The following is a 13,670-nucleotide window of genomic DNA, read 5'->3' on the forward strand; positions in this document are numbered from 1 at the left end:
AGCAAAAGACCAGCCCGTTGATATTTGAAGTGTGATCTGGAAAGTGGACAGCATGTGGCTCAACTGATATTTCAATGATCAAAAAATAAACCTGAGAGACACCATCTGAATTCATATAAAACAAGTGCCAACTTGGCCTACGTGAACTACTGGTATAGTTGATGAAATTACACTCGAGCACAAGATACCACGTTTGAGACACAGATAGTTTAGTTACCAAAAAGCATCATATTTTAAATAAACTGTACTGCAGTGCTCTTGCCTGTATTACTTTCAAACATTAAAATGTTGAAAATCAAGGTTTAGAAACTGCCCAATAATTTACTCATTACCACACCGATATTTCCAAGATCTTCTAGTCATCAGATGGTCCAGAGAATAATTCAAGCAACAGTGTGTCATAATTATGTTATCTGAATCATAAAACAAATTAGATAGGGTGTTATATCATGGATAATAATGTGATACAGGTTGGGGTCAAAATCTGCTCCTGGTATGTCTATTGTTAACATTTGGATTTCCTGGAAAGTACTGAATCAAATTTTCACTTGGATTTGGACAGAAAACATATGGAGTTTTAATTTGGGTTGGTGGGGGGAAGGGCAAGAGATTATTTTCCAAACAAATTGAAGATTTGACTGCAGTCTGGATTACTAGCCTAATTATGTCCTTTGTTCCATTATTAAAGAATATTGCCATAGATGACTGCAATGCTGAATATTATTGCAAGACATCATTCATGCTGGAGTGAAGTAACCTTGTCCATTGAGAAAATGGCTGTCACTATATTCCAAAACTGAAGAGGTTACTGTAAAAGGTAAACAAAAACTCAGATTTCTTGGTGATATTAATAGCTATGGGGCAGAGGTACCTAGGCCAGGTGCTGCCTGTTTTTGAGGAATCTCTCTCCAGAATGGACTATTACACTGAAACTGCTCCTCCTCCATCATGTGGCAGTTACCATGGCTGGAATTTTATGCCACCCCAGTGAGCCAGATGATGGCGGGGCGGGGGGGGGGTGGAAAATTGAGTGGGAGGCTTCGGGAGGCCTTCCTGACCCGCTCCCGCCTTCGCCCCACTTTACATTGGGGGGGGGGGGCCCAAAAAATGGGCCGTCCACCCCAGGCCAATCAAGGCCCTTAAGTGGCCACTTAACGGCCACTTAAGGGCCTTCACCCGCAGCACGTGGGCATCCGGAAGACGTGAAAGGCCGCCCAGTGAAAGCTGGCGGCCTCTCAGCGCCCCGGGGGTGGGCCCTGACAAATGGGAACAGGGTGCCCGATTGAGGGCTGCGCCTGGGGCGTGACCCCAGTGAGACAACCCTAACTTACCTGTAGTCCTGGCTCCATGTTCTCAGCTGGGCTGCAGTTCCAGCAGTGGCCACAGCTCCCTGTGGCACTGCTGGGATTAAGAGCTGCCGGCCCGATCAAGTGGGTGGAAGTCCCGCCTCTGAACAATTAAAGCCCGGGGACCCGTAAAATGCGGGACGGATCCCCAGGCCAGATGGAAGCGGGTTCACCTCCAACTTTTACGTCGGTGGCAAGCTCACGTCCGCCCAATGTAAAAATCCACCCCACGTATTGTCTTTGGTTTCCAATGAGTGAGATTATCCACAGATAATTATTCTTTGCAAATCTAGATCTTAGTGCTGGAATGAACCTTATTACTCAACCCACAATACAGCAACAACTGCAGCTTTAATTGCGTCTAAATTACCTATTTTCTACCTCAATTTACATTTCAACCAAACTCAAAATGTCATAAATTGGATTTTTTTTTAAGTAACCAAGCAGTTAACACATGCCTTCAAGTAAACTCGGATACATATTTAATAGATTACATGCACACAGTCAAACAAAAAGATTTCATAGCTTCCCCATTTCTCCAAAAGGCATGGTCATTTATATAGCTTTTACAGAATGTAAAGATCAAAGAGTTTGCTATTGTTTGAGCCTGCTGAGATGGAATATATTTCAACAGGAGAATACTGAAACAGAAATTTTGCAGCAGTCTGAATTTTTTTTTAAAGCATCAATAATGATATACTATCTCCATCCTTGTCACAAAAATACAGGTGAAGCACCATTTCTCAAAACATTCAAAGTAGTTTGATTACATTTAAAAGGAAGCTGCCAGCCTGCCTGGATTTTAACTATATATTAAAAATCAATAACTAACAATGTCAAAAATCACTTACACACTTTATCTGCTGCTTCAAAACACCCTAACCTTGAAAGTCCTAATGGTACTGAACATGTAAATAAAGCCTTACTAATTATACTAACTGAAAGTATTTGATTCATTCTTGATGTAGTAGAGTGTAAACAAATGTATTTCTATGTTCAAGGCAACACAATATAACTGAAGTTAGTCCTCTTCTGTTGCTAGTGCAGTTTGCGTGAAGCAATCTTATTTCTTTAGACAAAACTTCTTTGATCAGGTCCACTATCCCCATGCTATTTTCAGAAAATGCAATTGATAAATTCATGGAATACAAACAGAGTGATGCACACTGTAACAAACATGATAATAGAAATAGCCCGAGTTTCACTGTTGGGTTACTGGCATTTAAATCCAATGATGCATTGCTATCTTGTAACGTAGAGCTCACAATTTTGTAAAAGTTCGATACACCTTGTGAATCCTGCTTTTCTTGTGCTGATGGAGGTGACAAAGTAGGCTTCCATGATATTACAATAATGAATCAAGTGATTTGACAGTTGACAATACAATCCAAAACAAAAAGTTACTTTCAATGCAGAGAATTAAAAAAAAAATTTACATTTTATTTCCATGCATGAGTATTGAATAAAATTAAAGTTGCTGTTCAATTGGAAAGTTCTGTCATTCCTCCTAAAACTGATTCTAGGATTCTTTGCAGAAAGTCCTAAACAGGACAGCAATAGGCAGACAGCCTCAGGAGACTGCAGAGGGGAAGCATGTTTGCAACGTCTTGTGGTTTCTACAAGATCTCGGTCACAAGAACAGCTCAATTCTTCCCTTCCTCTGTTCAAGAATGCAGACCAATTTATACACATCCTTGCCACTTTTCCTTGCGCTCACATTTCTTTCCATTCACCCCCATATAAAAATTAAACTACCAGTTTTAAAGGTAGTAACCGGTTAAGAAACACCAAGATGGTGCTTATACAGTTAGCCCAAAGGAGCTTGCAAATTAGCTTTACTTCCAGTTGTTTTATCACCTTCACAAAGTCTGCTTCTGCATTGTTACACAAATACTACTGCTGACTGCATTTTATAAACTTGATACACTACACCTTTATCAATTACTACCAGAGTTCTGTGGCCCAGAAATTGGCTTGTCATTTGGTATCTGAAACTATGGCCCATGAATTGGCTGCTCCTCCCCTTTTAAATCCTAAGGGGACAACGTAAACTGATGATCAGAGGCAAGGGCCAATTTTGTACAGTTATGTAGCCTCACCTAATGCTACATAATACATAATCACTGCTAGCAATTAACTGACCCCATTGTGGTGGTGCAAGTGTATAATATAATACTACATTTCACAGTAAGGACCAGTTACAGAATTCTGACTTTGATAGTCACGTACCAACAAACATATAGCGTTCGCCATGAAGTAACTCACATCAGGAAGTTCTTCTCCCTCGACATAGTTATCAACACTTCAAATCAATTTCTGGGTAAGATAATGCAGCCCAAACTATGCACATTATTTGAAGTGAGATTTTTGAGAAGGAAGTGGTAGGTTTTTCTAGATTGAGTTAAAAGGTCTTCCTCATTCATGCTTAGCTACTAAATAGCCCACTTTCAGCAAGGAAATCAGCCAGTTTTCTATCCTGCTGACTATCCAACAATACTGTTGGAAGTGCATGTGCACTAGGTGAGGACACCATAGTATTTTGTTGCAATATAAAATGCGTGAATCTTAGTAGTCTACACAATTATATTCTGCAGCCCGAGATTGTAAATTCTATGGCAAATTTGACAATGGGTGGGAGATGCATCAGTCTCAATATAATGAATATATTTGTACATAGTGTCTGAGTTTCCATGTGTTTAGTTATTTACAGTAATGGTTGCCACTTAATACATATATGCCTCAAATGTTTATCACAGATATTTAAACATAACCTGGTATTGAATTATTAATGCATCAATGTGATTCCCACTGATTTTCAGCTCATTAATCCTCATGCAATGCACACCTTATACATTTATCTGCTATATTGGGTATGGAGTTTCTGCAAAACCCATTAAGTTAAGAGCTATCAATGAGGTTACATATCTCCATGCATTTAACACCTTGCACATTTGTAGGTGATGTTTCAAAGGTATGAAATGCATCAGGATTAAAGAACTGTATATAAATGGTTTATCAGAAAATAGTTATACCGTTGTTACAACCAGGTAAGAAAGAGGTCTAGGGCTCCCTCTCAGCCTTCACCTGGTCTTACCGTAACAGGGTTTAATTTTAAACACACCACTTTTTTTTAAGCTCCCCCTTAGTGAATCCTTGTTCACTAACTTCCAATTATAAGGCAAAGAGACTAGCCAAACAGGTTTTCTTAGGTTTAAAGAAAAAAGGTTGAACTTTATTCAACTTCAACTCTAATTCAGTTATTGCCTACCGATATTCCCACGCTAGCATGCATATGCAATACACACATGCAGATAGAAACAGAAAAGAGAAAAAAAAATAAAGTGGAAAAGTTGGAGGCAATATCTGAAGAGGGTTTTTGTTATGGTTTTTTGAGCTCACTGCAGAGTCCTTGATTTTAGGTAGATCTTGCTTTTCGTTGGGGCCCAGTATTCTTCTTAAACCTTGTTCGCTGTCGGAGACTTTTCTCTCTTGGGGTTCAGGTGTCTGCGATGGATTTGGAGTTCTGTGAGAAAGAGATGGGAGCAGACAGACAGGAGAGGTCTTTTTCAGTCCAGGAGCATTCTACAGTCTGAGTTCAAACTGTTTGTACAATTCAGAAAAATCAGGTTGCCAAGTAGGCTAGACACGTGACCAGCTGGATTGACCAAGTGTGTTTGTGGATTCGGCCATCCCAGCAGTCATCCTGAAATTTGAGCTCCCTCACCTTCAATGTCTGGTGCTCAAAGTTCATTGTGGGTTAAGTTGGATAAAGGAAGTAACCCATTGTCTCCACAAGTACTGTCTGTTAATATGCAAATGTCTTTCCAGTCAAGGGCCTGGTGATTTTTTAAAAAACAAGTCCATTCTTCCCTTCAGCAACAGTTTTCAAATCAATGTTCACATGACAAAATTAATATCCCTCATTCTTGGAAGGTGGGGGGCCCACATGACACAGTAAACCATTCAGAACCAGATCATAGGAAGATAGAAACAAGATCCAGACATCCTCCCGACATTTCAGTAGACCATGGAAGATCTCGCTCTCAACTCCATTTATCCCTCTATGCTCCTTACAGCATAATGTCCTTACCAAAGATCTACTGATCTCAGTCTTCAAAACTTCAATTAACTCAGCATACATGTCCTTCTGGAGAAGAGACTTCCTGATTTCTACTAAACTTTATCTGAAAGTGTTACCTGATTTCACTTCTAAATGGCTTAGTTTTAAAGATTATGATCACTTGTTCTGGATTGCCCCACAAGAAATTATTTTTTCTGCATCTACCCTATCGAATTCCTTTATCATTTTAAACAGCTCAATGAGATTACCCCTCATCTGTCTAAATTTTAGAGCATATAAACCACTGGTTCAATATATTACAATGGTGGACAATACCACCAGCAATAATGACTACCAGAATCAGATCATTGCATATCGCGCACACTCACAAATGGGCTTAAGGCTGCCACTTTTGAACCTGAAAAGTGTCCAGTCTACCTCAAATTACCTGGGAGAGTAAGGTATCTCAAAAATTTGATCAACAGGTGAGCTAGCGGTTTCACACTGCCACTGTGCAGTAGCAACACAAGTGATATTTTCCCACTAACAGGATTCTGCCATCAAGACAAAAGGACGTTTGCCTACCACACAAATGAGTAATGTGGCATATGAATTCCAATGCTGGTGCAATACCTGGTATCTATGTTGTATATCCTGACGACTGGCTGATCATAACAAACAGCACGTCCCTTTGGCTGCTCGCAATAGGCACAGTAATGACCGTACTCAACCAGCCCGTACTTGCAAAACTTAGAACACAATATCTAACATTAGATGCGATTCAGTGATTGGACAGCACTTACTGCACAATCCCGAGTGTGCTAGGAATTGCACCAACAACCTATTTAAGATGATCAGTCGAGCTCGCAATGTAGCTCACTTACGCTTGCTAGAAGCTACATATATTCAGAGAGAGGGACATGTCTTCTGTAGGCAAAAGGATCATGCCCAGGCATTGTGCCTTTTTTGAATAAAACAAAAGCACGGGGGACAATAGTTCCCTGGTGCATTCGCCAAGACAACGCCTCGACCAGAGTTGACTTGCCAACCAATCAGCATCCTTTTCTCATGCAATATAAATTGTTGCTCCCTTTGAAATTTTGCATTCTTGTGTGTGATCTGATGAGTGCAAGATGAAAAGCTTTGACAGCATATCTTTTTTTTCAGCGATACTAATATTAATTACATTAAGTTTCTCATTCTCTTTAGGGCCTTGAATCCCCAGTATTTCTGGTATGTTTTTTGTCTTCCACTGTGAAAACAGATGATACAAAATATTTGCTCAACATCTCTGCCATTTCCTTATTCCACTATTATAATTTCTCCTATCTCTGCCTCTAAGGAGCCCATATCTGCTTTTGCCAATTTCTTTTTACATAATTTGAGAAGTGCTCTCAATCTTTTCATACTTCCTGCTAATTTGCTCTCATTCTATTTTCTCTGTCTATCAATGGTCATCCTTTGCTGATATCTAAAATGCTTCCAATTCTCAGGTTTACTAATGCAAGATCACAGACCTGAAACGTTAACTCTGTTTCTCTCTCCTCAGATGCTGTCGGACCTGCTGAGTATTTCCAAGCATTTTCTATTTTTATCTCAGGCTTACCACACTTTTTGGCAACATTGTAAGCCTTTTCTTTTAATCTAATTCTTAACTTATCTAGTTATCCCTGTTGGACTACCATATCTTCATTTCCAAGCAAGAATTCGCATACACCCCTGCCCTTTCCCACAAAAGCACAGCACAAATGCCAACCTCTTCAAATATGCCTCATAAAAATAAAAACACTGCACAGTGGCGCAGTGGTTAGCACTGCAGCCTCACAGCTCCAGGGACCCGGGTTCGATTCTGGGCACTGCCTGTGTGGAGTTTGCAAGTTCTCCCTGTGTCTGCGTGGGTTTTCTCCGGGTGCTCCGGTTTCCTCCCACAAGCCAAAAGACTTGCAGGTTGGTAGGTAAATTGGCCATTATAAATTGTCACTAGTATAGGTAGGTGGTAGGGAAATATAGGGACAGATGGGGATGTTTGGTAGGAATATGGGATTAGTGTAGGATTAGTATAAATGGGTGGTTGATGGTCGGCACAGACTTGGTGGGCCGAAGGGCCTGTTTCAGTGCTGTATCTCTAATCTAATCTAATATGGCCCAATTTTATAGTTCATTTTTCTTTACTCTTCAACATTTCCCTTCTCGATCTCCTCCTTTCCTTCCTGCCTCTCTTTCCATGGCCCATCTCTTATCCATGAACTCTTTGCGTGGCCTCAGTCTCTTCTTGCCGTTATTTTTCAAGTTTCAGTCTTGCTTTCTTGAACCATCCTACTTTTGACTCTAGGTTTTCTGTTGGATTTTCTAAAAGGGCACAGTGCAAATTGCTTCAAACAACCACATCTTCATTTCCAAGCAAGATCTCACACCCATGCCACTTTCCCACAAAAGCACAACACATAACCTAACCTCTTCAAATATGCCTCATAAAGCTCATCACATACAAGACATCTGGCCCAATTTTATAGTTTATGGCTACCAATGCACTAGTTTACTTTGCTATTTTTGATAAGCCATTAAGTTCAGGTCATATTTGTTGCAGCTGTGAGGAATATGGAATGTAGCAACTGTCATCACAGTGGCAGTGCTTAGTGAACAAGGCTACAAAAGCAACGATTAGATTATACTGTAGTGCTGAGTATATGTAGGTTTCAACTCACTTCCATCTTCACAGTATTAGATTTAGTTATCATGCTAAAACGGGAATGCTCTAATGCTGACACACAAATTCACTCAGAAGTCAGAGTAATCCTAAAAAGTGAGAGATTTGTGATGGTTTAATAACAGGTTTTTCACTTGTCTATTATTAGCTTATCTCAAATATGTCCTTCAATGTATGAATGCTCATGAACCTTGATGTTATCTCAGCATATCAAAAATATTTACTTGATTAAACTATGAAATGCAACCACATATTGTGTTACAAAACTGCGAGTGGACATGCAGAAAGTACTGAGAAGCATTTCTACAGCACTTTTAACATACAGAAACATTCCAAAGTGCTTCATATTGAGATGAATGGGGAGAAGGGAAAATCAACACTAAGTAAAAGTTAAAACAATTAGGAAAGCTATCAAAAAGATAAGTTTTAAAGGAGGTGGTTACAAGGTTCGGCTGGAAAAGCTGTGTGTGTTCTCCTTAGGGCAAAGGAGACTGGGGGGAGATTTCATACAAGTGTATAGAATTATGATAGGCTTAAGTAAGCTAGACAAGGAAAAACTGTTCCCATTAACAAATAGTACAAGGACTAGGGGACACAGATAGAAAGTTTCAGGAAAAAGGTGCAGGGGTAATATGAGGAAGCACTTTTTTTTTTAAATGCAGTGGGTGGTAATGACCTGGAACTCGCTGGCCGCAAGTGGTGGCAGCGGAGACAAATCAATGACTTCAAGTGGAAGTTGGATAGCCACCTAAGAGAAATAGACTTGCAGAGCTATGGGGGTCAAGCGGGGAGTAGGACTGACTGCATAGCTCTGTAGGCCAAATGGTTCTAGCTGTCTGAAGGTGGGAAGCAAAATAGCAAAGCAGGGGGAATTAGGAAACATCCTAGGGGTGACCACTGACCAGAAACTGAACTGGAGCAGCCACATAAATGCTGTGGCTACAAGAGCAGGTCAGAGGCCGGGAACTCTCTGGCGAGTAACCCTTCTAACTTCCCAAAGCCCGTCCAACATCTATAAGGCACAAGTCAGGAGCGTGATGGAATACTCTCCACTTGCCTGGATGAATGTAGCTCCAACAATACTCAGGAAGTTCGACACCATCCAGGACAAAGCAGCCCACTTGATTGGCACCCCAACCACCAGCTTAAACATTCACTCTCTCCACCACCACACAGTGGCAGCAGTGTGTAACATATACAAAATGCACTGCAGCAACTCACCACACTGCCCTCAACAGCACCTTCCAAACCAGTGACCTCTTCCACCTAGAAGGGCAAGGGCAGCAGATGTGTGGGAATAACACCATTCGCAAGTTCCCCTCTCCAAGCCACACACCATCCTGACTTGGAAATATATCACCATTCCTTCACTATCGCTGGATCAGAATTCTGGAACTCCCTCCCTAACAGCACTGTGGGTGTACCCACACCAGATGGAATGCAGCGGTTCAAGAAGGCAGCTCACCACCACATTCTCAAGGGCAATTAGGGATGGGCAAAAAATGGTGACTTTGCCAGCGACACCCACATCCCATGAAACTAATTTAAAAAAGCAATAGTACAGAGTTGTGCACGGTACCTGAAACCTTTGCCATTAATGGCAGAGCGGAAGAATGGGGTAGAAGTGCAGTAAGACAATGCTCGCAAACTGGGATGTAGGACTCAAAGAAGTCACAAAGTTCCGTAATTCTGTATCCAATTGAATGTGTGCACAAATTGCCCTTCAGATCCAAGCTTGTTTACCTCTGTTCGCCATTACACCAGTCCTGCTCCATCAGCTGTTCTCTTCACCCAATTCATCCATTTATCCTATTTCATTATCTTTTGCAACATATCCTTTCAATCCCCACCTCGATACTCTCCTAAATTCTTGCTGCCCAAGGCAAAATTATCAGAGCCTACCCAAAACCTAACTCATCAATATTCAGACTAAAGGTCTACACAAAGGAAACCCGACCAAGCCCGAATGCCGGACCGAAGTGCGACCCCACCAGACCCAAACCCGAAACGTGCCATCGGATCCTGTCGGGAAGCAGGCCTTTACCCATGTACTGATGTAAAGGCCTGCTACCCAACCCGACGACGTGTCGGGTTGCACTTCTGGGTCCGGCATTCGGGCTCAGTCGGGTTTCCTTTGCAGACCATTAGTTCAGACCTTCCCCTTCATCAAGGCCACCCTACTCAGCAATGCGATTCCCACAAAAAGCTCTGCAGTGGTGTGAATGTCATCTCCAGGTCCAATTTCTTCCTTTCTGTTTGGAAAACCATCTAATATCCTCCCCAACTACTACCTATGTCTAACCTTTTCTCAGAGGTCAGTGAATAAGTCATGCTCAATATAGCTGTGTGTTCATTTTCCCACCATTTCCTGTTGAAATTCCTGCCCATCACAGCATTGACTGCTTTCTTGGTTCCACTCACCAGCATTTTGTGTCGCTACAGAATGTCACATTATCCGTTTCTTGTTCCCTAACCTCTCTAGAGCCTTTAATACACTCAACCAAGGAACCTCCTCCACCAACTATCTTCTATGGTATCGTCTTCTTAGTTCCACTTTTACCTGTCAACATAGCTAGGATACTTCCTGAAATAGTTTACCCTACCATATCTGCATGGTCATATCTGGTTTGTCCCAAGGGTTCCATTTTTGATTCCTTTCCATTCCCTGTCTATGCAATTTGCATATTTAATTGTCCCTCCCAGTGAAATCTGGCTTATTGGAAAAAAATCTAATAATCTAATTTTTTTTCTTCAATACATTGACAGCAATAAATATTTCAATTCCAATTAATCAAGTGGAAGTATCACAATGATAGGACCGAAAAAAGAACATGTTCCCACTCAGTAGTGTTGTAGTTTATAGGTCAGACAACCAATGATGGCCATTTTTTCACTTTCACCAAGAACACCAACAAATTTTATCTTGTAGTTACGCCAAATGGCACTTCTGGGATTTAAATCAAATGATTGCGATTTTAATCCCTCTGGAAAAGGAAGTAGAATGAAAAGGAAACATTGTCTTTCTACAATCTCATCTAACTCCTAATGCTTTTACTTTTCTTCTCACTTGTTATTCGTCTCTGGCTTTGTTCCCCTTCATTCATTTTCTGACCTCGTTTCTATAAATGGTTTTGTTCCCCTTTCCAGGCAGTCAAAAAGAACAGCACAGAAACAGATCCTAGAAGAACAGCAGTTTCGGAAATGCTTATTTTACTGCACAGAAGGAAGAGCAGAGGCTATTTAAATTTATTGAAAAGTATTTGGTAAATCACTTTCTCCCTACCCATCTCTGTCACAATTTGACATTCCCTTCCTTCTGCACTTTTGGACATATAAGGTATAGGCCATGCTATTAACATTCACCTTGGTTGCAGTAGACAAATACAGGCCATGAGAACCTGTTCAATTGTTAGTTTGCCAGCTACCAAAGATACCCACTGAATTTACTTCGTTGCTGAAATTAAGGAAACTTTCAATAAAAAGTCTCAATGTTTCTACTCTTGCAGACCTCTGCAACAAATGGCAAAGAATGGAACAGAAGCCAGATTGTTTCTTTAATCTGAAGTTAGCTATATGACTACTATCATTTTTCTTACCATAATGGCTATTTCCTGCTTACAAACTTGAAGGTCATGTTCGCTGTTTACATACATTCGTTTCAGAGCACATCGTACACCACTGAGAGTCTTGGCTAAAAACACTATTGCAAATCCACCTAGACAAATGAAAAACAATTACGGTTAGAAATACATTACAGGTAATTTTTGAATGTTAGTGCATGTGGCTAAAACAGTGTCACCCTAGCAGAATTACGTATTTGTTCTTAAAACTACATCCACAAAGTCAGAAATCACCAAGTTTGCCAACTTCAGCCCAGTTCCACTTGAAAAAAGGTTTTAATTTTTATAATTTGAAAAGAGCATAACTTTGTTTCTGTAGTGAATTATCAAAAGAGCATAAGATGGCAAAAAAGACAAATAGATGAAGCAAGTGGATGGACGATGCCAAATAATTTCACGTAAAAATATAAAAGTAGTAAACGCTGGGTGCAAGAATGGTCAATATACCATCACAGCAGTTCAGCACGTTTCCTTTCGGAAGTCATTTATTTAGACACAAAATAGTAAAGATACCAAGACAGTGTATAAAACAAAAACATGGTATGCTGGTGTCCATCAACTTTGGAAGGAATTATCAGGAAATAAAACAAAATGCTAAGGAAACGCCATTTATTTACTTGTATAATTTACATGACAAACACCAAGTGTGAAACAAGCCTAAGGAGACAACAACATAGAATACTTTTCCAACTGAGGTGAACAAAAGAATACTTTCAGGTCTGGGAGAAATTTTTTTTTCCACCATTTACACTGCCTCCTTGAGATACATAATTATGGGTTTCAGATACTGGAAGAAAAAGCTATAAAAGCGAAAATTTAAATGGACACCAGGTACTATATAAACTCACTAGGATGCTACCGGGAGCGAGGAGTTACAGCTAGAAAGAGTTGAAAGTCAGGGCTTTTGTCATTACTGCTGAGGGTTGGGTCTGCTGACAGAGGCCTTCACATTATGATGGGTTGTTACTGTACATAGTAATAGATTGTTTCGACTAGTTGATGTGATGCTTGAAGGTCACAAAAAGAATTTTTAAAAAGCGTATGAGAAAAAAACCTTCACATAGAGGGTGGTTCAGTTCTCTACTACAAACTGTTGTTGAAGCAGAATCCATAAAGTCTTTTAAGTCAGAATTAGATAGTTGAAAGAGAGAAGGTTGTGGACAGCGAGCAGACGGGATTGGACTGGATGGCTCATATGGTGGAATATACCACCGTAGACCTGATGATTCAAATAGGCTGTTTCAGTGCTGCAATATTTTGTGATAAAATTCTAGATTTACCATTTTTTAAATTCTTCACAAGATATGGGCGTCGCTGGTTATTGCCCATCCCTAATTGCCCCCGAGAAGGTGGTGGTGAGTTGCCTTCATGAACCGCTGCAGTCCATGTGGTGTAGATATACAGAACAGTTCTGTTGGGAAGGGAGTTCCAAGATTTTGACCCAGCGATGGTGAAGGAACAGTGAGATAATTCCAAATCAGGATGGTGTGGGGAACCTGCAGGTGGCACTGTTCCCATTCGGCTGCTGCCCTTGTCCTTCTAGGCTGTAGAGGTCACGAGTTTGCAAGGTGCTGTCGAAGGAGCCTTAGTGAGTTGCTGCAGTGCATCATGTAGATGGTACACACTGCTGCCTCTGTGTCGGTGGTGGAAGGAGTGAATATTGAAGGTGGTGGAGGGAGTGCCAATCAAGTGGGCTGCTTTGTCCTGGATGGTACCCAGCTTCTTGAGTGTTGTTGGAGCTGCACCCATCCAGGCAAGTGGAGAGTATTCCATCACACTCCTGACTTGTGCCTTGTAGATGGTGGATAGGCTTTGGGGATTCAGGTCATCAGTTACTCACCACAGAATCCCCAGCCTCTGACCTGCTCGTAGCCACAATACCTATATGGCTGGTCCAGTCCAGTTTCTGGTCAATGATTAGCACCAGGATGTTGATA

General features: G+C 40.9%; 1 protein-coding gene across 4 annotated transcripts in view; it reads right to left on the reverse strand.

Annotated features, from left to right (window-relative positions):
* The window catches only part of LOC137355500 (AP2-associated protein kinase 1-like), a 103,840-nt gene that overhangs the window by 56,776 nt on the left and 33,394 nt on the right, over window positions 1–13,670 (reverse strand). For 3 of the 4 annotated variants that reach the window (XM_068020711.1, XM_068020709.1, XM_068020713.1), the window contains one exon: window positions 11,710–11,828. The exons of the other annotated variant lie outside the window; for it this stretch is intronic. In XM_068020711.1, coding sequence (XP_067876812.1) covers window positions 11,710–11,828 — 119 coding nt within the window. The remainder of the gene's footprint in view (window positions 1–11,709; window positions 11,829–13,670) is intronic. 4 annotated transcript variants of the gene reach the window in all.

Source organism: Heterodontus francisci, chromosome 42 (genome assembly GCF_036365525.1).
Source record: "Heterodontus francisci isolate sHetFra1 chromosome 42, sHetFra1.hap1, whole genome shotgun sequence".
NCBI lineage: Eukaryota > Metazoa > Chordata > Chondrichthyes > Heterodontiformes > Heterodontidae > Heterodontus > Heterodontus francisci.